The 27,206-nt window shown below is 37.6% G+C and overlaps 1 protein-coding gene across 4 annotated transcripts in view; it reads left to right on the top strand.

Annotated features, from left to right (window-relative positions):
- Positions 1–27,206, top strand: part of VPS8 (VPS8 subunit of CORVET complex) — a 319,158-nt gene that overhangs the window by 15,926 nt on the left and 276,026 nt on the right. For all 4 annotated transcript variants that reach the window (XM_089910741.1, XM_089910739.1, XM_089910738.1 and 1 more), the window contains 6 exons: positions 4,325–4,575; positions 5,370–5,438; positions 11,316–11,446; positions 21,675–21,768; positions 26,168–26,200; positions 27,150–27,204. In XM_089910741.1, the coding sequence (XP_089766867.1) occupies positions 4,423–4,575; positions 5,370–5,438; positions 11,316–11,446; positions 21,675–21,768; positions 26,168–26,200; positions 27,150–27,204 (535 nt within the window). In that variant the 5' untranslated portion in view covers positions 4,325–4,422. The remainder of the gene's footprint in view (positions 1–4,324; positions 4,576–5,369; positions 5,439–11,315; positions 11,447–21,674; positions 21,769–26,167; positions 26,201–27,149; positions 27,205–27,206) is intronic.

Here is a 27,206-nt window from a genome sequence, read left to right as displayed (position 1 = left end):
CTGAAGGATGAAGATGATCATCTGTAGTTGACAGGCCTCATTACATAAAGGTAGAGCTCAATTATAACTTGGCTTATTATGGCATAGATTCCTGCATGCTATAAGTCAAATAATATCATCTGAAGCTTAACAATTACAGGTAATAAAACTGGTATATTTAGGGCTTCCCTGGTGGCACAGTGGTTGAGAGTCCGCCTGCCGATGCAGGGGACACGGGTTCGTGCCTCAGTCTGGGAAGATCCCACATGCCGCGGAGCGGCTGGGCCCGTGAGCCATGGCCGCTGAGCCTGTGCATCCAGAGCCTGTGCTCCGCAACGGGAGAGGCCACAACAGTGAGAGGCCCACGTACCGCAAAAACAAAAAAACCCAAAAAACAGGTATATTTAATTTGCAACCCAGGTGTTATTCTCATATTCCAGCTCTTGTGTTGATCGGCAGATATTTATTGAATGTCTGCCTAGCTATGCAAGCCAGTGAGCCCAGTGATGTGGAGTATACAAAAACACCTGGCCCCATTTCTGTTGTGCAGCTGGGGAGAAAAGAAGTAGTCACATGGTAAGTTAACTAATGAACCAATATAAGGAAAGCGCCAAGCTGCTGTTCTAAAGAAGACATGCATTCTGGATTCAGAGGATGTTTAGGGAAGGAAGGTTCCCAGAAGGAAGGATGGAAAGAAGGAATTTAGATAAATGGAAGGAAAAGGAAAGGGAAGGTGAATTAGTGTGAGCAGACATGGAGGGAAAGTGGTAGCTATTCTTTTTTTTGGGCTGTGCTGTGTCTTCGTTGCTGCGTGCGGGCTTTCTCTAGTTGCCGCGAGTGGGGGCTGCTCATCACGGTGGCTTCTCTTGCGGAGCACGGGCTCTAGGTGCACAGGCTTCAGTAGTTGCGGCACGTGGGTTCTAGAGCGCAGGCTCAGTAGTTGTGTGTGTCCCTTGCATTGGCAGGTGGATTCTCAACCACTGAGCCACCAGGGAAGTCCTCGAAGTTATTCTTGAAGGACTCTGAATACAAATAATAAGTTTAGTCATAAAGGAGCTGTTATTCTGCCTGGAATGGCTTAGAATTTGGAATTTTATCCTGTAGGCATTGGGGAGCTGTTAAAAAAGAGTCCATTTACCAGAGAAAGATAATAGAAAACAAATAGAAGTTAATTCTGTATTACATTTTTCTTCACAAAACAAACCACAAGAAGATAAAACAAAACAAAGAAATGGAAGAAGAGAAATACTTGGATTGGGATGACCAGAAACAAAGTTGATGTGTAAAATTGCTTTCATATCATGATTTTGTGATATCTTTTGGGGGATATAGTATATTTAAAAAAAAACAAACTTGATTTGATTTCAGTGTAATTTGAAAACTGTCTCATATAACACTTTTGGGAGGAAGAGAATGTCAGTGAATAAATAGGATCCTGGAACTTGAGAACAGTTGGGAATGTCTGCCAAGGTTAAAAAAACTGGTGGAAGAGTTCCTCATTTACCTGGCCTAATATAGGTCACATTCTAACACATTCTTGTTTCAGGGTCTTTAACTTTAGAAGAATTTGGAAATCTTGAGGAAATTTTAAATTTCTTGAAAACCTAAACTGTGTCCAGGCATTATTCTAAGTGCTTTACAGTCATTATATCATTTATTCTTCACAGTAACTCTGCAAAATAGGTAGTTGCATTCCTAAGAGTCAGGACTCTCAATTGTAAGTGACCCCCACCTCCCCCCACCCCCACCCGAAAAAAAGAAAAATTGGGAGAGTGTGTTGGCTTATGTAGCCAAAATGCCAGAAAGCTGTGGCCGGAGCTAACATCATAAAAGACTGGAACCTGGAGCCTGAGTGATATCAGGACACTCGTTCCTCCTCGTCTCCACTTCTGTTTATAGATTGCTTTCATTCTTGCTAGAGAATTTGTACCTAGAGTATAAATTCTGTTGATAGAGGCAGATCTCCAGTGACAGATGCATAGTAGATGTTTAGTTGATACGTGTTGAATAAATGACCTCCTTTTCTGCAGAACAGGATGGGGTGGAGGGTGGGGAATATTGCTCAGCCTTATTGTTTAAAGAACAGTGGAAATGGCTCTTCCTTACCAGTTCCATTTTAGTGAATCCTGGTGAAGGACCCTGGCTATATTGTGCAACCTCTGTTACCAGGGGCTTTTTGATTGGCAGCCTCTACAAGAACCACATGGTTTGAAGGAGGCTTTCCCAGAACAAGAGGTGATGCTCTGGGCAAACAGCACAATTGGCCACAATATTTCATCTTACAGATGTAGAAATAGAGGGGCTCAGAAAGGGTAGACAAATTGACCAAGGTCATAGATAGGAATTGGTAAACCCCGATTCAAATATGGTTTTAATGGACTCTTTGGTTTATGTTCTTTCCAGTTTGCCGCCACATCACACTAACAGGAGCTCGGTGAAGTGAAGGTTGGAAATGAAGTAGGGTAGCATGGCAGGATGATGTTATTTTTTCAGAGAATGCTTGATTTCTTGAAACTTCTTCAGTGCGGTATTGGTGTTCACAGATGCTGAGCTGTTCTGAGAACCTTTCATTAACTCCAGATAGAAGATTTAAAAAGAGCCAGGAAAAAATTGTTTTCCTTTCTGAGTTATTTTGGGGACACAAATGTGAAGAATGAAACATTTTAGGTTATTGAATCATTTAAAGTTTTTGTTCTTGTTATGTGGTCTTTTCCACTATTTAAAAAAATGTGTAAGAATAAAACTTAACTGTACTCAGGAAACACTGAATGTGAATTTGTGCATGCTTGCAAACATTCCTTGACTAATTGAATTCATTTTTGCTAAGTGGTACAAACAAGAGTGAACTTTATTAAGAAGTAATTTGTCATGAGCCAATTCAGTCTTCTTTGAAGAAGGGCTTGTAAACGCTAATACTGCTCCTGCCTTTGGCTCATTGCAAAAGGAGAAGTACATTTAGTACCCGAGATTGGAAAGATGCTTTCAAATGTTGCCAGTTACAGAGTGCCCTCAGTTATGTCTTCTAGGAATGTAGTTGATAGCATGTGTTTGTAGGACAGAGCGTTAGAGTCTATCTTCTGCAACATGTGAAAGGAATTAGTCTGTTTGGTAATGTACCAAATGTACTAGCTAGAAAAGTTGGTTTCAGCTCTTGAAAAATCAGTCTTCATGAGTCTGCATGTCTTTCTTATGCATAGTAGATATTCATTTTTTAAAATATGATAAAAAGAAATATTGAAGGAAGTGAAATTCATTTTAAGTGTACTAAAAAAATGACCATAACCAGATAAAATTGTTAGTGAGTTTTGGGCATGTTATTTTATTTTTTAACTTATTATTTTTAAATGTTCCTTAAACTCACCAGCATACAAATGTGAGCAGGCACTCTTCCCACACTCAGATTGTATCATGAGTGCATGTTTTTTTTTTAAAATAAATTAATTTATTTTAGGCTGTGTTGGGCCTTCGTTGCACGTGGGCTTTCTCTAGTTGTGGCGAGCAGGAGCTACTCTTCATTGCGGTGCACGTGCTTCTCATTGTGGTGTCTTCTCTTGTTGTGAAGCACAGGCCCTAGAGCTCATGGGCTTCAGCAGTTGTGGTGCGTGGGCTCAGTAGTTGTGGCTCGTGGGCTGTAGAGCACAGGCTCAGTAGTTGTGGCGCATGGGCTTAGTTGCTCTGCGGCATGTGGGATCTTCCTGGACCAGGGCTCGAACCTGTGTCCCCTGCATCGGCAGGCGGACTCTCAACCACTGCGCCACCAGGGAAGCCCTGTGGAATTATTTTATCCTGGCATCATTGTTGTCTCCCCTAATAGATCTGAACCTTTAGATTTGCTAGTGTCCTGTTAAGTGACTAGCTATCCATTCTGCGCCCTCTGTGTCTGCACTAAGTTCCCTTAGAGGTCTGTGGCCCTGTATGGATGACAGTGACAAAACTGGACTATATGCTTATCTTCAAGGAGAACTGGAGATATGCTCAGGTTTGGGAGTGTGAAGAAGGGGTTAATTGCAGCTTTTGGCACCAGTTACCCTCTTATTCTTAGGTACATAAATCTAGTTGGTACCAGGTCTAGTGGCTGAGCTTGCCCCAAGTCTGTCACTATCACCAGACTTAGGATTTCGGGTGGTGGACCACTTCCTAGACTCCTGAGTCAGATGTTCCTCCTTTGTGCTGCCATAGAAACCCTCCCTGCATATCATAACCCATACCCTAGGATTGATTTCTGTTTGCCTGTAGTCAGATGATTGAGTGAAGAATCAGTTTCCACAGAAGTCTGACCCAGTAAGTCTTTGGAATGTCCAGTTGAGGAAATCTAAATGATAAATATTTTTTCTTTTTTGAAAAGAGATCGTCATTCAGTTCATCATGATCTAAGCCCAAAAAACAGAACAAAACAAACAAAAACTTGCTTGGATTGACCGAATACAGTTATTAAAAGTAAACATGGACAATGAACCAGACCATGAAAATGTGGAACAGAGCCTCTGTGCCAAGACTACTGATGAAGAACTGAATAAGTCTCTCAATCTGGAAGCTTCACTTTCAAAATTCTCCTACATAGATCTGGACAAGGAACTGGAGTTCAAAAATGATCTGGTAAAAATTCAGCTTTTGTCAGGTTTGAGGTTTAACCAAAATGTTGGTTAGAGTGTACTTTATGATCCAAAGACTCTAAATATATCATTTTTTGCATAGATTAATAGGCATCTGTATACAGTTTTATGCAATAATATTACTCTTCATTTGTATAGCTCATTACAGTTTATGAAACACTTTAATACATCTTCTCATTTGAGCTTCACAACACTGATACTCCATTTTGTGGGGGAAGAAACTGAAGTGCAGCTATGTTGAATGATGTCTCAATATCATAGAGCTAGTGGTAGGTTTAGAATTCTTGTGCAGTGATTTTTTTCCTCATTGGTTTGATATTAATAGGTTTTTGTGGCCATGAGACTATTTAATGACAAGTTGTTTGACCTAATCATCCACCACCATAACTTATGAAATACTAAGAAATGCAGTGTCAGTCCTTTGTGTATTGCTTATGGCTTATGTCTAAACTTAGAGAATTAGGGCTTGTCGTAAGAAATGCTGTTTTGTTTAAGAAAGCAGATGCCAAAGCCCTTCAACAGAAGCTTTCTGGAAAGGGCTGTCAGGATGGTGGCATCAGTGCATATTTGTCCTCGATGATCACTGAATATGCAGATAGTCTGTAGTCTTTTGACCTGACCCTTTCTACCATAGATTATTGAGTTGGCTGTCTGTGTGAAGAGTTTGGTGGTATGTTTGTCTCTTAATTGATAATGGTTCTAATCAGTTAAAACGCCCTCACAATTATAAGAGGGAAAGCATTATTATGTGAGCATTAATTTCTTTTCTCTATTTAGATTGACGATAAGGAGTTTGATATTCCTCAAGTTGATACTCCTCCAACACTGGAAAGCATACTAAATGAAGTAAGTATATCCTAATGATCGCTACCATTTTATGGCATTGATTTGAATACTTCTGGGTTATGGTGTATGTCTCTAGACCTGCATTGTCGAATATGGGAGCCAATAGTCACATGTGACAATTTAAATTTAAATTGATTACAGTTAAATAAAAATTAAAACTTCATTTACTCAGTTATACAGGGCACACTTCAAGTGCTCAGTTGTCACATGTGGCTAGTGGCTACTGTAGTAAACAGCATAGATACAGAATATTTCCATTATTGCAAAAAGTTCTGTTGGACATGCTGATCTAGGTTGTGAGCTTCTCAAGGGCAGAAGCTATGTCTTGTTCATCTCTGTGCCCAGTACAATGCCTTATACTTGGTAGATTAAAGAAATGTTTTAGTAAGTGAGTTGAAATACTAAATTCATGACACTTTTGAGATTTGTGTTATGTTTTGATAATGTTATCTCTACCAGTGATATTCAAATAGCTCATCCTCTGATACAAAAGAGCATCTGCAGCCTTGTAATGCACTTCATCACTGTTCTGTATAAAGAAAACGAAGCCTCCATAGTTTATCTTGTGAATACCATCTCTATTAAAAAGGTTTTTAGAGTTATGAAATGATGTTCCTTTCTGAATTAGCAGATCATAAAGGCTTTATAAAGGAGCTCTGTGGAAGTACATGTTGGTGAAGTGTGCCAGTTTTTTTGTACCCTGCATCTGCTGACAATTCTTCAGCTCAGTCTTCTTGATCTTTAAAAACTTGCTTAAGACTCCCATTGGAGGCTTTAGCTTCTAATTTGAGAAAGATTTTTTTTTTTTTTTTTTGCAGTACGTGGGCCTCTCACTGGGCCTCTCACTGTTGTGGCCTCTCTCGTTGCGGAGCACAGGCTCCGGACGCGCAGGCTCAGTGGCCATGGCTCACGGGCCCAGCAGCTCCGCGGCATGTGGGATCTTCCCAGACCATGGCACGAACCTGTGTCCCCTGCATCGGCAGGCGGACTCTTAACCACTGCGCCACGAGGGAAGCCCTCAGAAAGATTTTTAAAAATCTATTTCAGATACATAGTTGTGTTTTCTAAAAGATAATGATGCAAAGCTTCCTCAATAGAAATGCCCACTGACCCCATACGTCTGAGTGGGTTGGGCCCTGGTCTTTATTACTTCTTTATCTATACTTGCAAACTACTTTCTCAGTGAATTGTATCTTTTATTTTTCTTTTATTTCTTTTTTTAAAAATATCAGCTTGATGTCGCTGTTTCTTTGAATGTATTTTAACTTCAGAACTGTTATGTATGATCTGTGTTAGTAAGACTTAAGCGTTTTTAATTTTGACAAAGAAGTCTTTGGTCAATGAAAGAATATCCTGTTACAGTGATGGTTATTTATTGCTTCCTAATATAGAGGAAATCTTTCATTTGCAATGAAGACATTAATTTTAGTCAGTTTTGATAACATGGTCTTAATCACATATTATTTCAGTTACTAAGTGAAGAATAAAAATAATCTTAGAGGACTGTGTACAAAGCCCTATTTGTACATCTTTATATAATAATGGCAAAGAAAATAATGCTCATGAATGAGACTGTAGTTCATAATGAAGGAAAACTGTCTTTGCAATATTTACTTATCTACTAGTAACAGCAAGTATAGTCATTAGTGGTTTACTGAGAGGATAATACTGTTATCATCCTCAATAGTAATTTGGGTGCCTTGTGTATTTGGGTCATAGTGTTAGATGCTGGGATTATAAAGTGCTGCATGACAGTCTCTGACTTTGAGAGAGAAATAGGACTGGAAATTGGCCAGCTTTCATACCACCAGGGAGCGAGGCAAGGGAATAAGTGAAAGTAAAAATAATTTAAGTTGTAGAATGTTATGAAGAGAAAAAGGGGGAAGAAGTATGAAAGAAAATGATTTTAAGAAAGAAAAAAAAGACAGAAGTAGAAAGTGTAAATAAATAAGCACTTACTTCAGGATACGTGGGTGCATATATTCTATGAAGTTCGTTAATATCAACCTGACGAGGTGCTAGGAAGAAGTGTACATCCAAGATATTTTACAGAAAGAGATGACTGAGACATCCTAAATCTCAGAATTTAGGGCATGAAATAATGTTACTAGGCCTTGTCATCCTTTGAAACTATGCTACTTCTGAGGTTTTTAATTTTGAAATTTTGTTCTCTAATCCTAACAATCCTCCCCCTACCCCCACGTTCTCTTACCTCCATTAAACATGCTCTTTGACCTCTTCAGGACCAAGTCTCTTGATCCTTCTTAGTCTCCCAGTGTCTGAGAGTAGCCCTGGCTTCACTTCAGTTCTACTGTTGGCTTGTGCAGCCAGAAATTTCTTTTGAACTTTTAATTGAGGTACAACATACATATAGAAAAAGTGCACAGGTCGTAAGTGTACTGCTTGGTGAATTTTCACAAACAGAATGCTCTGTGTAACCAGAGTCCAGATGAAGAAATGAAACATTACTAGCACCCCAGAAGCTCCTCTTGTGCTCCTTCAGTACCCAACCAGGATAATCACTATCCTGACTTCTACCGGCATTGACTGCCTTGGCTGCTTTGAACTTCATATAAATGGAATTATACAGTTTGTGCTTTTGTGCATCTGACTTACTTCCCTCGATATTGTGTTTTTAGATTTATTCATATTTTTGCTGCATGCAATTGTTCATCCATTCCCATTGTTGTATAAAATTCTTTGTTATATACCATTATTTATTCATTCAACTGTTTATGGGCAGTTTTATAATATCTGGTTTCTGGCTGCTATGAAGAGTGCTGCTGTGAATATTCTTATTCATATCTTTAGATACATACACACATGTGTACACATACATACACACGCACTCACACACACATTTCTGCTGGGTATGTACCTAAGAGTAGAATTGCTAGGTCACCAGGTATGGGCATGTTCAGCTTTGGTTGATACTGCCACAGGTTCCTCAAAGTGGTTGTGGTAATACATACTTCCTACAGCAATATATGGAAGTTCTGGTTACCATATCCTCATCAACTTCTGAATTTTTCTCTCTTTTTCACTTTAGCCATCCATAGTTGTAGGTGTGTAGTGATATCACATCATAGTTTTAATCTGAATTTCCCAGAAGACTGATGAAATTGGGGTACCTTCGTATGTTCTGGCCACTTGGATATCTCTTTTGTGAATTGCTTTTTCATGTCTTTCGCCCACTTTTCTATTCAATTGATTTTTAAAAAACTTATTTATAAGAGTTCTTTATATTTGATGGATATAAGTTTTTATTAGATATATGTATTGCAAATATCTTCTTCCATTCTGTGGGTTACTTTTTCACTCTCAATGGTTTCTTTTGATGAGCAGAAGTTCTTAGTAGTAGTTCAGCTTATTAAATTTTTCCATTATGATTAGTTTTTTGGTGCGTCCAGTTGAAGAAAATTTTGCCGATTCCAAAGTCATGATGATGCTATCTTATTTTGTTTTAAAATCTTCATTGTTCTGCCTTTCACATTAGATCTGCAATTAATCTGAAATTTTTGTGTGTGATGGTGTGCGGTATGAGGCAGCAGCACTTACTGAGCACCGTTCTTTTCTGCGGTGTCACTTCTGTTTTAAATCAGGTGATCATATGTGTTGGTGTGATTTCATGGGTCTTTCTATACTTGCCCCAATAGCACACTCTGATGTCTGAACCTTTATAATAGGTCTTGATATCTAGCAGTTTCAAATCTTCCAGCTTTGTTGTTGTTCTTCAAGATTGCCTTGCTTATTCTTGGTCTTTTTCATTTCCACGTAAGTTTGAGAATCACTTTACTAGTTTACACACACACACATACACCCCAGCTGAAGTTTGATAGGCTTATGTAGATTTTACACATCAATTTGTGAGAATTGATAGCTCTACTGTGTAGCTAGTAATTTTAAATTCAGCCTTACTGATACCCTCAATTCTCTTCCTCATTTTTTTCCCCCCACTTATCCTGTAAGCCTCAACCCTGGCTTAATTTAGCTAATATGTTTTCTTTAATTATGTCTCTGGCTGCTTAAGAAAATCAGATAAGATCCTGATTGATTCTCTTGCTTAAGACCTTGGTGCTGCAGTTCTTATTTATGAATTGTTTCTGTTACCTTTCCTTATGGGAGTCCTTCCATTCTTGTACAGCTCTCAAGTAACACAGTAGCTCCTTGCTAACCCTCATCCTGTTCTTAGCAATCTTGTGTGTGAAGATATCTGAAAAACAGTCAGAAATATGGCCTAAACTGCAAGAGAAATGTTGGTACTAAAGATACATTAGCATGACATTAGCATGGAGTCATTAGCATGACATTATACTTGAAACTATAAGTATGGATTAGCTTGTTCACGTAGGAAGTGTGTGAAGTAGGAAGAGACAAGAATATAATCCTGGGGAACAACATCACTTAAAGGTTGGGCTGAGGACAAGTAGAGAACATGACTGATAGAAGAGGCCACATAAGTTGAAGGAGTAGCAAAGAGATGTATTGGAAACAAAGGGAAGAGAAAGTTTCAAGAAGTGGGGCATGGCCAGTAGTGTTAAGTGATGCGTACAGGACAAGAGCATGCTAACGGAAAATAGGCTGGTGGATTTGACTAGTAACTTCAGCAAGAGTAGTAGTCAGTAGCTGGTAATGGGTGGAGAAAGTGGAGTTAATGAGTATGGACTGCTCTGCTCTCTTAAGAATATGAATGGAAATGATAAGGCAGAAGGTAGTCCAGCTGAAAGAGGAGGTAAGATCAGAACTTTTTTCTTTAATGTCTGTTGCCCAGAATCAGCTTGTTCAAAGCTAAACTCATTCTGCTTTATCTGCTATTCTTTTTGCTTTCTTATCTCAGTTAGTAGTGTCACCTTTTGCTAGTTGCTCAAGCTGGAAACCTTGGAATCTTCTTTGACTTCTTTCTTAACCCCCCCAACCCCTCAAAACACACTGTTTAAATGGTAACCAGGAATTTTGGATTTTACCTCAGTAATGTCTCTTTCCTTATTCCTTCTCTTGACCCCTTCTGCTGCATTCCTAGACTGAACTCTCCTGTCTTTCCTTGACATTGCAATAGCCATCTTGCTGGTTCTTATTAGTCTCCCTGCCTGTCTCCTCCTCTACCCTCATCCATCTTCATACTGCCCCATTTATCTTTCTAAAGCATGGTTCCCATCATGTGTACATTTTTTAAAGATCTCAGTTGCCTTCCCACTGCCTACTGTATATAGTACATTAATTTATTAAGTAAATGAGTACTGATTATGTGTCAGGCATTGTACTAGGCACTAGGGTTACAGTGGTGGACAGATAGGGCCCTCCTATCACCTAGCTTAATGGAATATAAGACTTTTACAATTTGGATCCCAGCTTATCTTTCTAGGATCACCTCCAACTCCTACTCAAATACTCCATTCATTTTAGACTACTTCCTTTTTCATGGGCAAAATTCATATTATGAAATCACTGTGTTTGCACATGCTGTTTCCAACCCAGAATGCCTTTCTTCTGCCTGCTTGTCATATTTCTTAAGGTAAACTATCTATAGTCAGGTGGTATTTATTTTCTTCAATTAGCCATTGGCTGTTAGTTAACTAGTAAAGCATCTATACACGTTTGAATTTTAAGAAATATTTGGCAACTAACAATAATCTGCATAACTGCTCCTACTTCTTCCAGCTACAAGAAAGAAATTTTTGGAGTGAACTCTTTGTAGGGAGAGATAACTAGAGTTGAAATTTAATTCTGTACTATGCCTCTCTGGTCAACAACAATGCGTGAAAAATGGGTGAAAAACAGAATAAGCATATGAGTGTTTTGGAGAAACCCATTAACGCCTATTTGACTGATAGAGTATTTGGAATTTTGAATTTATTTATCCATGTTCTTCTAATTTAGACTGATGATGAAGATGATTCTTTTGTTCTTGAAGATCCTACATTGTTAAATATTGATACTATTGATTCTCACTCCTATGATACTTCGTCTGTGGCAAGCTCAGATAGTGGCGACAGGACCAACTTAAAAAGGTAAATATCCTTTTATTTTTTTCTTCTTTTTTTAATTGAAATATAGTTGATTTACAATGTTGTGTTAATTTCTGGTGTACAGCAAAGTGACTCAGTTATACATATATAGACATTCTTTTTCATATTCTTTTCCATTATGGTTTATCCCAGGATATTGAATATAGTTCCCTGTGCTCTACAGTAGGACCTGTTTATCCATTCTATATGTAATAGTTTCCATCTACTAACCCCAAACTCCCAGTTCATTCCCCGCCCCTGCCAAGCAACCACAGGTCTGTTCTCTATGTCTGCGTCTCTTTCTGTTTCATAGATAGGTTCATTTGTGCCATATTTTAGATTCCACATAAAGGTGATATCATATGGTATTTGTCTTTCTCTTTCTGACTTACTTAGTATTGATAATCTCTGGTTACACCCATGTTGCTGCAAATGGCATTATTTCATTCTTTTTTATGGTTGAGTAGTATTCCATTGTATATATGTACCACATCTTCTTTATCCATTCATCTGTCGATGGACATTTAGGTTGTTTCCATGTCTTGGCTATTGTGAATAGTGCTGCTATGAACATAGGGGTGCATATATCTTTTTGAATTATACTTTTGTTCAGATATATGCCCAGGAGTGGGATTGCTAGATCATATGGTAATTCTGTTTTTAGTTTCCTGAGGAACCTCCATACTGTTTTCCATAGTGGCTGCACCAGCTTACATTCCCACTAACAGTGTAGGAGGGTTCCCTTTTCTCCATACCCTCTCCAGTATTTGTTATTTGTAGACTTTTTAATGATGGCCATTTTGACCAGTGTGGGTTGGTATCTCATTGTGGTTTTGACTTGCATTTCTCTAATAATTAGCAATGTTGAGCATCATTTCATGTGCCTACTGGCCATCTTTAAGTCTCCTTTGGAGAAATGTCTATTTAGGTCTTCTGCCCGTTTTTCAATTGGGTTGTTTGTTTTTTTGTTGTTGTGTTGTATGAGTTGTTTGTATATTTTGGAAATTAAGCCCTTGTTGGGTGCATCATTTGCAAATATTTTCTCCCATTCTTTTCATTTTGTTTATGGTTTCCTTTGCTGTGCAAAAGCTTGTAAGTTTGATTAGGTCCCATTTGTTTACTTTTGTTTTTATTTCTGTTGCCTTGGGAGACTGACCTAAGAAAACACTGGTATGATTTATGTCAGAGAATGTTTTGCCTATATTCTCTTCTAGGAGTTTTATGGTGTCATGTCTTATGTTTAAGTCTTTAAGGCATTTTGAGTTTATTTTTGTGCATGATGAGAGGGTGTGTTCTAACTTCGTTGATTTACATGCACCTGTCCAACTTTGTCAGCACCAATAGCTGAAGAGACTGTCTTTTTCCTGTTTTATATTCTTGCCTCCTTTGTCGAAAATTAATTGACCGTAGGTGTGTGGGTTTATTTCTGGGCTCTCTGGTTAAGCATTCATTTAAATCACACTTGCATACAGTATGGCCTGCTGAAGCTCTGCATAGGAAGTAGAAGGCCCACTCAGGTGGAAATAAAATGCTTGCTAGATCCTGAATATTTAGGCACTGTTGAGGGGAGAGGATAAAAAGGTGGATGACATGACGACTGTCTTCTGTACACCCAGTAGGAAGCTATAATAATAGCCAGGGACACCCAGAAGCAGGAGAGCCCTTAGAGGGTGCACACGTCACACCTGGTACAGTGTCTGTGGTGGAAATGTGAGGCTTGGTTTACCTCACCACCTTTCTGTCCCTCACTCCTCCCTCCACCACCTTCCTCCTGCTCTCTAAGGACAGCTCCAGTGTTTCTGCATTCCCTGGAAATGGGTTCAGAGGAGAGTCACAAAGATGATTAAAGATGTGGGAAAAGGACTTCTAACCCTATATAACTTCATTTTGGCTGCTTTTCACCTTCCAAATTCTTGGAGAGCACATGAAAAGGAAAGAGAAGTGGAGGAAGCATAATGTAAATACTTTATTGAATTCATGTGTAACTTTAATGTGGCTAAGTTGTTGGTGTATTTTTCCTCGACTTCTTAAATTTTGCCTGTGTCAGTGCTGTCTTCTTTAGGTTGTCAACTCTTGTGGGATAGGGGCCATGGCTGGATATATTAACCTGTTCATCACTTTCTTCTACAAATAAATAACTTAAATTTTTTCAGCTTTATTGAGATATAATTGACATGCAGTACTGTGTAGATTTAAGGTATACAATTTGATTCTTTTTTTTTAATTTTTGAATTTTATTTATCTTTTTATACAGCAGGTTCTTATTAGTCAGCAACTTTATGCACTTAAGTGTATACGTATCAATCTCAATTGCCGAATTCATCACACCACCACCCCCACCCACCGTGGCTTTCCCCGCTTGGTGTCCATACATTTGTTCTCTACATCTGTGTCTCGATTTCTGCCCTGCAAACCGGTTCATCTGTACCATATTTCTAGGCTCCACATACATGCGTTAATATACGATATTTGTTTTTCTCTTTCTGACTTACTTCACTCTGTATGACAGTCTCTAGATCCATCCACGTCTCAACAAATGACCCAATTTCCTTCCTTTTTATGGCTGAGTAATACTCCATTGTATATATGCACCACATCTTCTTTATCCATTTGTCTGTCGATGGGCATTTAGGTTGCTTTCATGACCTGGCTATTGTAAATGGTGCTGCAGTGAACATTGGGGTGCATGTGTCTTTTTGAATTATGTTTTTTTCTGGGTATATGCCCAGTAGTGGGATTGCTGGATCATATGGTAGTTCTATTTTTGGTTTTCTAAGGAACCTCCATAGTGGCTGTATCAATTTACATTCCCACCAACAGTGCAAGAGGGTTCCCTTTTCTCCACACCCATTTGTTGTTTGTAGATTTTCTGATGATGCCCATTCTAACTGGTGTGAGGTGATACCTCATTGTAGTTTTGATTTGCATTTCTCTAATAATTAGTGATGTTGAGCAGCTCTTCATGTGCTTCTTGGCCATCTGTAGGTCTTCTTTGGAGAAATGTCTATTTAGGTCTTCTGCCCATTTTTGGATTGGGTTGTTCATTTTTTTACTATTGAACTGCATGAGCTATTTATATATTTTGGGGATTAATCCTTTGTCAGTTGCTTCATTTGCAAATATTTTCTCCCATTCTGAGGGTTGTCTTTTCGTCTTATTTATGGTTTCCTTTGCTGTGCAAAAGCTTTAAAGTTTCGTTAGGTCCCATTTGTTTATTTTTGTTTTTATTTCCATTACTCTAGGAGGTGGATCAAAAAAGATCTTGCTGTGATTTATGTCAAAGAGTGTTCTTCCTATGTTTTCCTCTAAGAGTTTTATAGTGTCCGGTCTTACATTTAGGTCTCTATTCCATTTTGAGTTTATTTTTGTGTATGGTGTTAGGGAGTGTTCTAATTTCATTCTTTTACATGTAGCTGTCCAGTTTTCCCAGCACCACTTATTGAAGAGACTGTCTTTTCTCGATTGTATATCCTTGCCTCCTTTGTCATAGATTAGTTGACTGTAGGTGTGTGGGTTTATCTCTGGGCCTTCTATCTTGTTCCATGGATCTATGTTTCTGTTTTTGTGCCAGTACCATATTGTCTTGATTACTGTAGCTTTGTAGTATAGTCTGAGGTCAGGGAGCCTGATTCCTTCAGCTCCGTTTTTTTCCCTCAAGACTGCTTTGTCTATTCGGGGACTTTTGTGTCTCCATACAAATTTTAAGATTTTTTGTTCTAGTTCTGTAAAATATGGCATTGGTAATTTGATAGGGATTGCATTGAATCTGTAGATTGCTTTGGGTAGTATAGTCATTTTCAAAATATTGATTCTTCCAATCCAAGAACATGGTATATCTCTCCATCTGTTGGTATCATCTTTAATTTCTTTCATCACTGTCTTATAGTTTTCTGCATACAGCTCTTTTGTCTCCCTAGGTAGGTTTATTCCTAGGTGTTTTATTCTTTTTGTTGTAATGGTATATGGGAGTGTTTCCTTAATTTCTCTTTCAGATTTTTCATCATTAGTGTATAGGAATGCAAGAGATTTCTGTGCATCAATTTTGTACCCTGCTACTTTACCAACTTCATTGATTAGCTCCAGTAGTTTTCTGGTGGCATCTTTAGGATTCTCTATGTACAGTATCATGTCATCTGCAAAGAGTGATAGTTGTACTTATTCTTTTCCAATTTGTATTCCTTCTATTTCTTTTTCTTCTCTGATTGCTGTGGCTAGAACTTCCAAAACTATGTTGAATAATAGTGGTGAGAGTTGACATCCTTGTCTTGTTCCTGATCTTAGAGGAAATGCTTTCAGTTTTTCACCATTGAGAATGATGTTTGCTCTGGGTTTGTTGTATATGGCCTTTATTATGTTGAAGTAGGTTCCCTATATGCCCACTTTCTGGAGAGTTTTTATCATAAATGGGTGTTGAATTTTGTCAAAAGCTTTTTCTGCATCTATTGAGATGATCATATGGTTTTTATTCTTCAATTTGTTAATATGATGTATCACATCGATTGATTTGCATATATTGAAGAATCCTTGCATCCCTGGGATAAATCCCACTTGAACATGGTGTATGATCCTTTTAATGTGTTGTTGGATTCTCTTTGCTAGTATTTTGTTGAGGATTTTTGCATCTATGTTCAACAGTGATATTGGCCTGTAGTTTTCTTTCTTTGAGACATCTTTGTCTGGTTTTGGTATCAGGGTGATGGTGGCCTCATGGAATGAGTTTGGGAGTGTTCCTTCCTCTGCAATTCTTTGGAAGAGTTTGAGAAGGATGGGTGTTAGCTCTTACCTAAATGTTTGATAGAATTCACCTGTGAAACCATCTGGTCCTGGACTTTTGTTTGTTGGAAGATTTAAAATCAGCTTCAATTTCATTACTTGTGATTGGTCTGTTCATATTTTCTATTTTTTCCTGGTTCAGCCCTGGAGCGTTATACCTTTCTAAGGATGTGTCCATTTCTTCCAGGTTGTTCATTTTATTGGCCTAGAGTTGCTTGTAGTAGTCTCTTAGGATGCTTTGTATTTCTGCAGTATCTGTAACTTCTCCTTTTTCATTTCTAATTTTATTGATTTGAGTACTCGCCCTCTTTTTCTTGATGAGTCTGGCTAATGGTTTATCAATTTTTTTTATCTTCTCAAAGAACCAGCTTTTAGGGTTATTGATCTTTGCTGTTGTTTTCTTTGTTTCTATTTCATTTACTTCTCCTCTGATCTGTATGATTTCTTTCCTTCTGCTAACTTTGGGTTTTGTTTGTTTTTCTTTCTCTAGTTCCCTTAGGTGTAAGGTTAGATTGTTTATTTCAGATTTTTCTTGTTTCTTGAGGTAGACTTGTATAGCTATACACTTCCCTCTTAGAACTGCTTTCGCTGCATCCCATAGGTTTTGGATCATCATGTTTTCATTGTCATTTGTCTCTAGGTGTTTTTTGATTTCCTCTTTGATTTCTTCAGTGATCTCTTGGTTATTTAGTAATGTATTGTTTAGCCTCCATGTGTTTGTGTTTTTTACGTTTTTTTCCCTGTAATTCATTTCTAATCTCATAATGTTGTGGCCAGAAAAGATGCCTGATATGATTTTAATTTTATTAAATTTACTGAGGCTTGATTTGTGACCCAAGATGTGATCTATCCCGTAGAATGTTCTGTGCGCACTTGAGAAGAAAGTGTAATCTGCTGTTTTTGGATGGAATGTCCTGTAAATATCAATTAAATCTGTCTGGTCCATTGTGTCATTTAAAGCTTGTGTTTCCTTATTTATTTTCATTTTGGATGATCTGTCCATTGGTGTAAGTGAGGTGTTAAACTGTCCCACTATTATTGTGTTACTGTCAATTTCCTCTTTTATAGCTGTTAGCAGTTGCCTTATGTATTGAGGTGCTCCTATGTTGGGTGCATATATATATTTATAATTGTTATATATTCTTGGATTGATCCCCTGATCATTATGTAGTGTCCTTCCTTGTCTCTTTTAACATTCTTTATTTTAAAGTCTATTTTATCTGATATGAGTATTGCTACTCCAGCTTTCTTTTGATTTCCGTTTACATGAAATATCTTCTTCCATCCCCTCACTTTCGGCCTGAGTGTCCCTGCATCTGAAGTGGGTCTCTTGTAGACAGTATATATATGGGTCTTGTTTTTGTATCCATTCAGCAAGCCTGTGTCTTTTGGTTGGAGCATTTAATCCATTCACATTTAAGGTAATTATCGATATGTATGTTCCTATGACCATTTTCTTAATTGTTTTGGGTTTGTTATTGTAGGTACTTTTCTTCTCTTGTGCTTCCCACTTAGAGAAGTTCCTTTAGCATTTGTTGTAGAGCTGGTTTGGTGGTGCTGAATTCTCTTAGCTTTTGCTTGTCTTTAAAGCTTTTGATTTCTCCATCGAATCTGAATGAGATCCTTGCCGGGTAGAGTAATCTTGGTTGTAGGTTCTTCCCTTTCATCACTTTAAGTATATCATGCCACTCCCTTCTGGTTTGTAGATTTTCTGCTGAGAAATCAGCTGTTAACCTTATGGGAGTTCCCTTGTATGTTATTTTTCATTTTTCCCTTGCTGCTTTCAATAATTTTTTTTGTCCTTAATTTTTGCCAGTTTGATTACTGTGTGTCTTGGCATTTTTCTCCTTGGGTTTATCCTGTATGGGACTCTCTGCGCTTCCTGGACTTGGGTGGCCATTTCCTTTCCCATGTTAGGGAAGTTTTCGACTATAATCTCTTCAAATACTTTCTCTGGTCCTTTCTCTCTCTCTTCTCCTTCTGGGACCCCTATAATGTGAATGTTGTTGCGTTTAATGTTGTCCCAGAGGTCTCTTAGGCTGTCTTCATTTCTTTTCATCTTTTTTCTTTATTCTGTTCCACAGCAGTGAATTCCACCATTCTGTCTTCCAGGTCACTTATCTGTTCTTCTGCCTCAGTTATTCTGCTATTCCTTCTAGTGTAGTTTTCATTTCAGTTATTGTATTGTTCATCTCTGTTTGTTTGTTCTTTAATTCTTCTAGGTCTTTGTTAAACATTTCTTGCATCTTCTCGATCTTTGCCTCCATTCTTTTTCTGAGGTCCTGGATCATCTTCACTATCATTATTCTGAATTCTTTTTCTGGAAGGTTGCCTATCTCCACTTCATTTAGTTGTTTTTCTGGGGTTTTATCTTGTTCCTTCATCTGGTACATAGCCCTCTGCCTTTTCATCTTGTCTATCTTTCTGTGAATGTGGTTTTTGTTCCACAGGCTGCAGGATTGTAATTCTTCTTGTTTCTGCTGTCTTCCCTCTGCGTGATTCTTTGATATATGTATATATTGTGAAATGATTACCACAGAAGGGTTACTTATCACCTCACATAATTCGCCTGTTTTTTGTTTTTGCAGTGAGAACATCTAAGATCTACTCTCTTAGCAACTTTCAAGTATATAACACAGTGTTGTTATAGTCACCATGCTGTATATTAGATCCCCAGAACTTACTCATATTAAAACTGGAAGTTTATACCCTTTGACCAGCATCTCTGTATTTCCCTCTGCCCCTGGATGTCACTATTTTAGTCTGTCTTTTTGTGAGTTTGGCTTTTTAAAATTCCACTATAAGTGAGATCATACAGTATTTGTCCTGCTCTGTCTGACTTATTTCTTGTAGCATAATGCCCTCAAGGTCCATCAGTGTTGTCACACATGGCAGGATTTCCTTCTTTCTCATGGCTGAATAATATTCCATTGTGTGTGTGTGTGTGTGTGTGTGTGTGTGTGTGTGTGTATGTATGTGCATACACATCTGTATCCATTCATCTGTAGATGGACATTTAACTTAGGTTGTTTCCGTATCTTGGCTGTTTTGCATAATGCTGCAGTGAACATACGAGTGCAGGTATCTCTTTGAGATAGTGATTTTGTTTCCTTTGAATATACAACCCAGAAGTGGGATTGCTGGATCACATGGTAGTTCTAGTTTTAATTTTTTGAGGGACCTCCATGCTATTTTCCATAGTGACTGCACCAATTTACATTCCCACCAACAGTGTCTGGGGATTCCTTTTTCTCTGTATCCTCACAAATGCTTATCTTTTGGTTTTTTGATAATAGCCATACTAATGGATATGAGATGATATCTCATTGTGGTTTTCATATGCATTTCTCTGATGATTAGTGATGTTGAGCACATTTTCATGTACCTGTTGGCCATCTGTTGTGTTCCTTGGAAAAATGCCTATTTAGGTCCTCTGCGCATTTTTTTACTCAGATCGTTTTTTGCTGTTGAGTTATAAGTGTTCTTTATATATTTTGGTTATTCACCCCTTATGGGGTTAATGGTTTGCAGATACTTTTTCCTATTCCATAGGTTGCCTTTTCATGTTTTGATTGTTTCTTTAGCTGTGCAGAAGGTTTTTAGTTTGATGTAGTCCCATTTATATATATTTATATATATTATATGTATATCTGCTTTTGTTGCTTGTGTTTTTGGTTCCATACATAACCAAAAAATTGCTGCCAGTACCACTGTCAAGGAGGTTTTTCCCTTTGTTTTTTTCTAAGAGCTTTGTGGTTTCAGGTCTTATGTTTAAGTATTTAATCTGTTTAATCTTTGTGAGTGGTATAAGGTAAGGGTACAGTTTCATTCTTCTGCATGTGATTACCTAGTTTTCCTAGCACCATTTATTGGAGAGAATATTCTTTCCTTATTGAGTGCTCTTGGCTCCTTTGTCAAATATTAGTTGACAGTATATGCAAGTGGTTATTTCGGGGCTCTCTGTTTTGTTCGTTGATCTATGTGTCTTTTATAATGCCAGTACCATCCTGTTTTGATTACTGTAGCTTGAAATAGAGTTTGAAATCAGAAAGTGTGATGCCTCCAGCTTTGGTCTTCTTTCTCAAGGTTACTTTGATTTGGATCAGTTGTGTTTCTAGAAACTAACAATGAAATATATAAAAAAGTAATAAAAATCTCATTTACAATGGCATCAAAAGCAATAAAATACTTAGGAATAAGTTTAGGAACAAGGAGGTGAATGAGCTGTACACAGAAAATTATAAGAATTGATGAATGAAATTAAAAAACACAAATGGAAAGATATCCCATGTTCATGGATTAATTAAAATGTTCATACTACCCACAGTCATGTATAGATTCAGTGCAATCCCTATCAAAATTTCAATAACAAATTTTTTCACAGAAAAAAAATCCTAAAATTTGTATGGAACCATTATAATGTAAATGTTTTGGATGATTTGGTCACTACCTGCTTAAAAGCTGTGGTGTCTTCTTTTTGCCTGCATAGTAATGTCAGAACTGCTTTGCATGGCATCAGTCTGAACCCTGCTTACCATTTTGACATAATCTCTGAGCACTCCCACTCCTGTCCTCCTGGTCCATGCCTTTTGTGTACTTACATTCTCCACACACTGTGCACCATTACATCTTCACATTATTACTTGTGCTTTTTTGTTGTCTGACAGACTCCTAGTTATCTATCAAGGCCAGCTCAGATGCCTTTTCTTTTCTAAAGCTCTCCCTAATAGCTCCCTAATAAACAGGATTAAACTCTTCATTTCATTTCTGTAGTGCTTTATTTATTTTTCTTTTCTAACATTTATCCTTTAATTTAAGAGAGAGTTACTCATTAGTCCCTCTAGCTAGGATATGAGGTCCTTGAGAGTAGGAGCTTTGACCTTCTTATTTTTGTATCCCCAGAGCATACGTTTAGTCACATAGGGTAGGTGTTCAATGTTTGGTAAAAGTTAAATTATTTTTTGTACAGTGATGAGTAGGTTAAGTGAAAGGAGCATCAGAGAATGAGTAATGAGTAGGGAATTTGAGGCAGTTGGTTGGAGAATGAGAGGGTCGTTATAGACAACAGGAGGGCAAGAAAGGTGGCAAAGGTGGAAGGCAGGTAGAGGTAATGTAGACATGTGAGCAGGGGTGCTCTATAGGCAACCTTCTGATGAGTAGCAGAACCTCTTGCTGTATTTCTTAAGGTGGGCAAGAAACAGGTTGAATCAGTGAAAAAGAAATGGTGGCTTTATTCATTTTCCTGCTTGTGCTTCTCTGAGGCTCAGGGTGGATTCAGTACATTTTAACGTGAGACTGTTAGACTTTATACCTCTTTGCAAACCAGAGCTAACAAAGTAATACAGTGTTTTATGCTTTTCTCGTTTTTATTTTTTCTTCTTTCAAAGTTTTAAAGACCCTGCCTCTTCAATTTTTTTTTCCAATTCTTAAACATTTTCCTTTTTTTTTTCTTTTTAAGAAAGAAGAAATTACCTGATTCTTTTTCACTGCATGGATCAGTTATGCGACATTCACTTTTGAAGGGAATTTCTGCCCAAATAGTGTCTGCAGCTGTAAGTATTTTGTTCTCTTCCCCCAACTTTATAACCTGCAATGGCATAATGAAGTAGGAATGAGCATAAAACAAAGCATAGCACTTCTCTTGGCCCGAGGCTTAAGAAAAATAGAATCTGGCTTTCATGGGTTTTGTGTGATTATTTTTGACTCATAAGACATAGCTACACATCTTGACATAGAAATTAGTGCAGCCATGAAATGAAGGTCTGCCCAGAGTCTCGGGTGTGCCTAAATGAAATATGGCAGCAAGCCTAAGAGAAACACTGTCTGCTTTTTCTTTAAATTCCTTTTCAGTTTAGTTGCCGTCTTGTGTATTTGGTTGAGGTAGAGTGCTTGTTTTTTTTAGTCTTTTCATATGGAGAAATGATTGATCAGAATCTTTTACAGCTGAGTGATTTTTCTATAATTCACAAAAGTCTTTTCATGTACCTTATTTCATATACTCTTACAACTTTGAAAGTAGGGAGAGCCGTATCCTATTTTACAAATGAGAAGACAGGCTCAGAGAGGTGACATTAACTTGTGTTACATCATTGGGTTAGGAGATAGCAGAGCAGTTACTCAAAATTGGGGTTTTTGGCTCCCAAGTCTAGTGCTTCTTTGTTGTGAAATGAGGGTGGTATTGGTGAATGTGGCCAGTGTATAATAGCTGGAACAGAATATCTGTGTCTTTTTTGAAAATGATTTAGCGTACTGTGTTAAGTGCAGAAATATTTAATAGTCCATCAAGACAATAGATGCTGATTCGGGTATGTTTTATCAAATTTTCCTTTGGCCTCAAGGCCTGTAGTTTTATGCAGACTTTCAGTTTTGGTTTTCTGAATTCAGTATATAGGTTCTGTAAATAATAATAGTAATAATAATGATGATGATGACAGATTCATACCCCAGGAACTTTGATATGTTTTTATGTTCTTTTCCTGGAGTTTAATTGGTATTTTGCATATTCAGTTTGGACAAAGTTTTGATTTTTCACAAGGGTAAGAGATTGATACAGAAGTGGCCTTATGACACCATAACCACATTGTAATCTTCAGGTTTATTAGAGAAAGCTCTTATTGCAGAAACCAAACCAAACCAAACAAAAAACACACACAAACCCCCCCCCGAAAACAACAACCAAAAAACCCCCCAAAGAAACAATAAAAAAGAAGGAAAGAAAAAGTGTTCTCTGCGGGCAGTTGGTATACCCTGACCCAGCTCATATATCATGAAGTCAATTTAAATAGAGAGATAGTCAAGCAATGGAGGAAACCTGGGCAATTGTCCTTCCTCTTGTAGGTGGAGAGTAGCTCATATTTTCTAGAATGGGAACCACCTGTTGAGGATTACATTTCCATGACGTTTTCTGAATTTAATCCTGATGTAGGTGATGAAATTCATTCCTTTCAAAATCAAGATGAACCAGAACAGTCATTTGACCCACCTGTGCAGTTTTAAAAATATTTTGAATAATGGAGACTGAACTAAAACTCAGACATTGAACAATGATTAGATAAATCTGTTATTTAAAAGGGTTTCTCCTTTCTCTTGAAGAGGAGGGAAAAATTGTAATAAATCCCAGAGTGTTTGCATTCTGTTCTTATTTCATTGCCATGGCTGAGCTCCTTTGGTATGTTAAAATGAAAACTGCTTTTCTTGTGACAGTCTTCATACTCTGCTTTCCTAATTTTGGATTACCAGCTCAATTTAAATTGTATGCTTTTCTGTGATGGTTGGTTTATTAACATGTAAAGCTAGTTATATTTTGGGGTTTCTCTCCTGAATGGCTGTTCAGTAATGCTTTCAGCCATGTGGATAGTGATGTTATTTAGGGCTGCCTAAGGCGTTGATCATCATGGCCTTGTAGTCTGTGCCTGGAGAACACTTAGGAGAGATGAAACTTTTGGAGTTGTGAACCTCATTGTTTAATTTTGGAATCCTCCTCAAAGTAATATGACGTGTGACTATATTTAAAATACACTACCAAACGTAAAATAGATAGCTAGTGGGAAGCAGCCGCATAGCACAGGGAGATCAGCTCGGTGCTTTGTGACCAGCTAGAGGGGTGGGATAGGGAGGGTGGGAGGGAGGGAGATGCAAGAGAGAAGAGATATGGGAACATATGAATATGTATAACTGATTCACTTTGCTATAAAGCAGAAACACACCATTGTAAAGCAATTATACTCCAATAAAGATGTTAAAAATGGATTCAAATTAATTTTAAAGCATATTTATCATTTTATGATCACTGAAGATAACGGGGATACCTTGGCATAGTGTTTTTGCAAAATGTGTCCATTGTATAAGAATCTCCTAGGATACTTATGAAAATACAGATTCCTGGGCACCATCCCAGACCTACTGAATTGGAATCTAGTTCTAGCAGTGTAGCTAGGGATTTGCATTTTAACGGGTATCCCAGGTGATTCTAACGCGCGTGGCTTTTGAGAATCACTATCCTAAGATGCCGTAACACCAGCACTAAAATTCTATTCATAGATCCTCTAAATTGCTTCCCATATCTGTGGGTTTTAGCTTTGAAAGTTAGCTGACTTCTGATTGCATTTTTCAGGTTCCATTTTGAATATAGTTTATGTTCTTCATCTGCTGGCTCATTCTTTTTCCCTGTCCAGGACACAAATCAATCATTTATCAAATATCTGTTGCATGTTTCTTTATTGTTCAGCATTATGTTAGGCATCCTTTACACACACACATCCACACACAGTTGAGTATATCCTACCCTCCAGAACGTTGTACATAGCAGCGTTGGTGATTGTTCTTCCTCATAGTTCCATGCCCTGGTGTAAGTATTTTAGGTTAGTTCCTGGGAAGCTCTGTAAAGTTGGATATAATAGATTCTGCCTTCTGAGAGATTATAATAATGAATTGAGCACACTGACAGGGACAGACAGAAAAGAAATACAGAAGTGATCCAAAGAGCCTGGTCTGGGAATGGAAACCCTGAGTTTTAGACATAGTCTACCACTTCCTGAATAACTGTGGGCAAGTCAATTTAAGCTCTTTGAAACTTAATCTGAATCTTAAGAATCTTAATCTGGAAAATCAGAATACTACTACTTGTTTGATCCATCTATCCTGGTTTGAGTATCAAATAATGTGATAAATACATTTGAAAGCTCTTTGCTACTACAGTTCTAATCATTGAAAGCCCTTGTTATTATTGAAAGCTACAGAAGTACCAAATATTAGTAGACACCCTTACATTTTTAGGATATTTTACATTTAATTTGATCCTCAGGACAACTCATGGCGGTAGCTAGGGCAGTGTTTGCCTTTTCCACAAACAGGTAAGGGGACTAATACTCAGAAGGGTTAGGTGGCTGTGCCGAGGTCACACAGTCACTGGTAAGGAGCTGGCACTAGCACTTAAGTTTTGATTTTCTTATTTTGACTGAATATACCCTGCTCTAGCTTTTATTTATTTATTTTTATTTTAAAAATTATTTTATTTCTTTTTGCCTTTCATTTTAAATTTTTTTTAACATCTTTATTGGAGTATAATTGCTTTACAATGGTGTGTTAGTTTCTGCTGTATAACAAAGTGAATCAGCTATACATATACATGTATCCCCATATCTCCTCTCTCTTGCGTCTCCCTCCCTCCCACCCTCCCTATCCCACCCCTCTAGGTGGTCATAAAGCACGGAGCTGATCTCCCTGTGCTGTGCGGCTGCTTCCTACTAGCTATCTATTTTACGTTTGGTAGTGTATATATGTCCATGCCACTCTTTCACTTCATCCCAGCTTACCGTTCCCCCTCCCCCCTCCTCAAGTCCATTCTCTACGTCTGCGTCTTTATTCCTGTCCTGCCCCTAGGTTCATCAGAACCATTTTATTTTCTTTTAGATTCCATATATATGTGTTAGCATATGGTATTTGTTTTTCTCTTTCTGACTTCACTCTGTATGACAGACTGTAGGTCCATCCACCTCACTACAGATAACTCAATTTCGTTTCTTTTTATGGCTGATGGTTTTTATTTAGGGGTTATTTTATAATCTGCTGGGTAGGAAGCTCCTACTTAGAGGAAGAATGTCTTTAGTATATGTTTCCGTTTTTAAAATCTTTATGTACTCTTACCATTGTGACCCATAGTACTTAGAGTTTATTCACATTATTGAAAATAGAATCTCTTTCCTCTCTCTTTCCCTTTACATTTTCATTTATAATCAGTACCCTTCCGGAAATGGTAAAAGAAAACGATCTACTCTTGTGCTCTTTATATTTTGTTGGTATATACAACTTTTGTAGTTTCTCTTATTTGGGGGCAAAAATGACGGTTCTACCTCTTGCCTGAATTGTATATGTAAAGAGAGGGCCTTATACCATTTTCTGCTTAAAAATGGGAATGTCTTTTCAAATACTTTTTTTTAAAATTTTATTTAGGACAAAGTAGATGCTGGCTTGCCTACAGCAATTGTAAGTATACTTTAAATCCTTTAAAGGTAAGCTTTCTATTTGATCAGGTTTTCTTAGATTTATTTTTCCGATATTCAAAGTTATTACATAAATTTTGTGATAATTAATTCATGTCATTTACTGCCAGTAATCAGGTTTAAAATTTGTCCGTGTTGAATGTTCTCATTCTTTCTATTTTCAGTTTTCTTTTTTTGTTTTGTTTTTTAAGAAAAATAATGATTAGCCTTTTCCCAATTTATTTGTATGTGGTGCTACCCTGCCCAAGTATATTTGCTCCTTCTGTGACTTGGCCTCGCTTTGGTTATAGGGAGTGGAAAACAGTGTTTGGTAAAATCACTTTGTGGTAAATAGTACACTTAACAGCTCTGAACTCCATTGCCAAGCCTGCCAAATAGTAAATCTGTGGAGTGATTATAGAGAACTGGGGGATATTGAAAGCACACTAGTGCGCTCTTTTCTATTTTCAACTAGTTCCAGCTGCCTCCTGTAGCTTTCTTATTAGATAGTCAATTGGTGAGGAAGTGGGCTGGGTTTTGAGTATTTCTGGTGCCTTTTGGCTCTTGTGAATAAGCTGCAGAAGGGCTTTCTTGTCCCTTTCCCACACTCGTAGGAGGCTCTTGGTTGGGTAGCATAAGTGCCTCTTACTTTGTGTGGACCCCTGAATTTTTCAAAAAATTGCTTTAGAGGAAGTTAAGTGGCATGTTTTTGCCTATAATGTTGAACATATGATATTTTAATATTGTTACCCTTAGAGTAAATTTAGAGGGATTCCCAGAAATAAGATGTTCTGAGTTTCATTTCCTGTTTTGCCTCCTAGATGAAATTTTCCTTATTTATAATAGTTGGTATGTTATCTGGTGCCTAGAGGAAAGAAAACCAGCAAATTCAATTCTGATTATTTCAAGATCCTTGTAATGTCTTAAAATGTAATCTTCTCTTTTGTTCTCAGGCAGTGTCGAGTCTGATAGCAGTGGGTACATCTCATGGATTGGCTTTAATATTTGGT

The sequence above is a fragment of the Delphinapterus leucas genome, chromosome 4 (genome assembly GCF_059928025.1).
Source record: "Delphinapterus leucas isolate spDelLeu-1000000601 "Yukka" chromosome 4, BTC_Dleu_Yukka2, whole genome shotgun sequence".
Taxonomy (NCBI): Eukaryota; Metazoa; Chordata; class Mammalia; order Artiodactyla; family Monodontidae; genus Delphinapterus; species Delphinapterus leucas.
The sequence above is the reverse complement of the archived record's forward strand: the minus strand, read 5'-3'. Positions and strand labels throughout refer to the sequence as shown.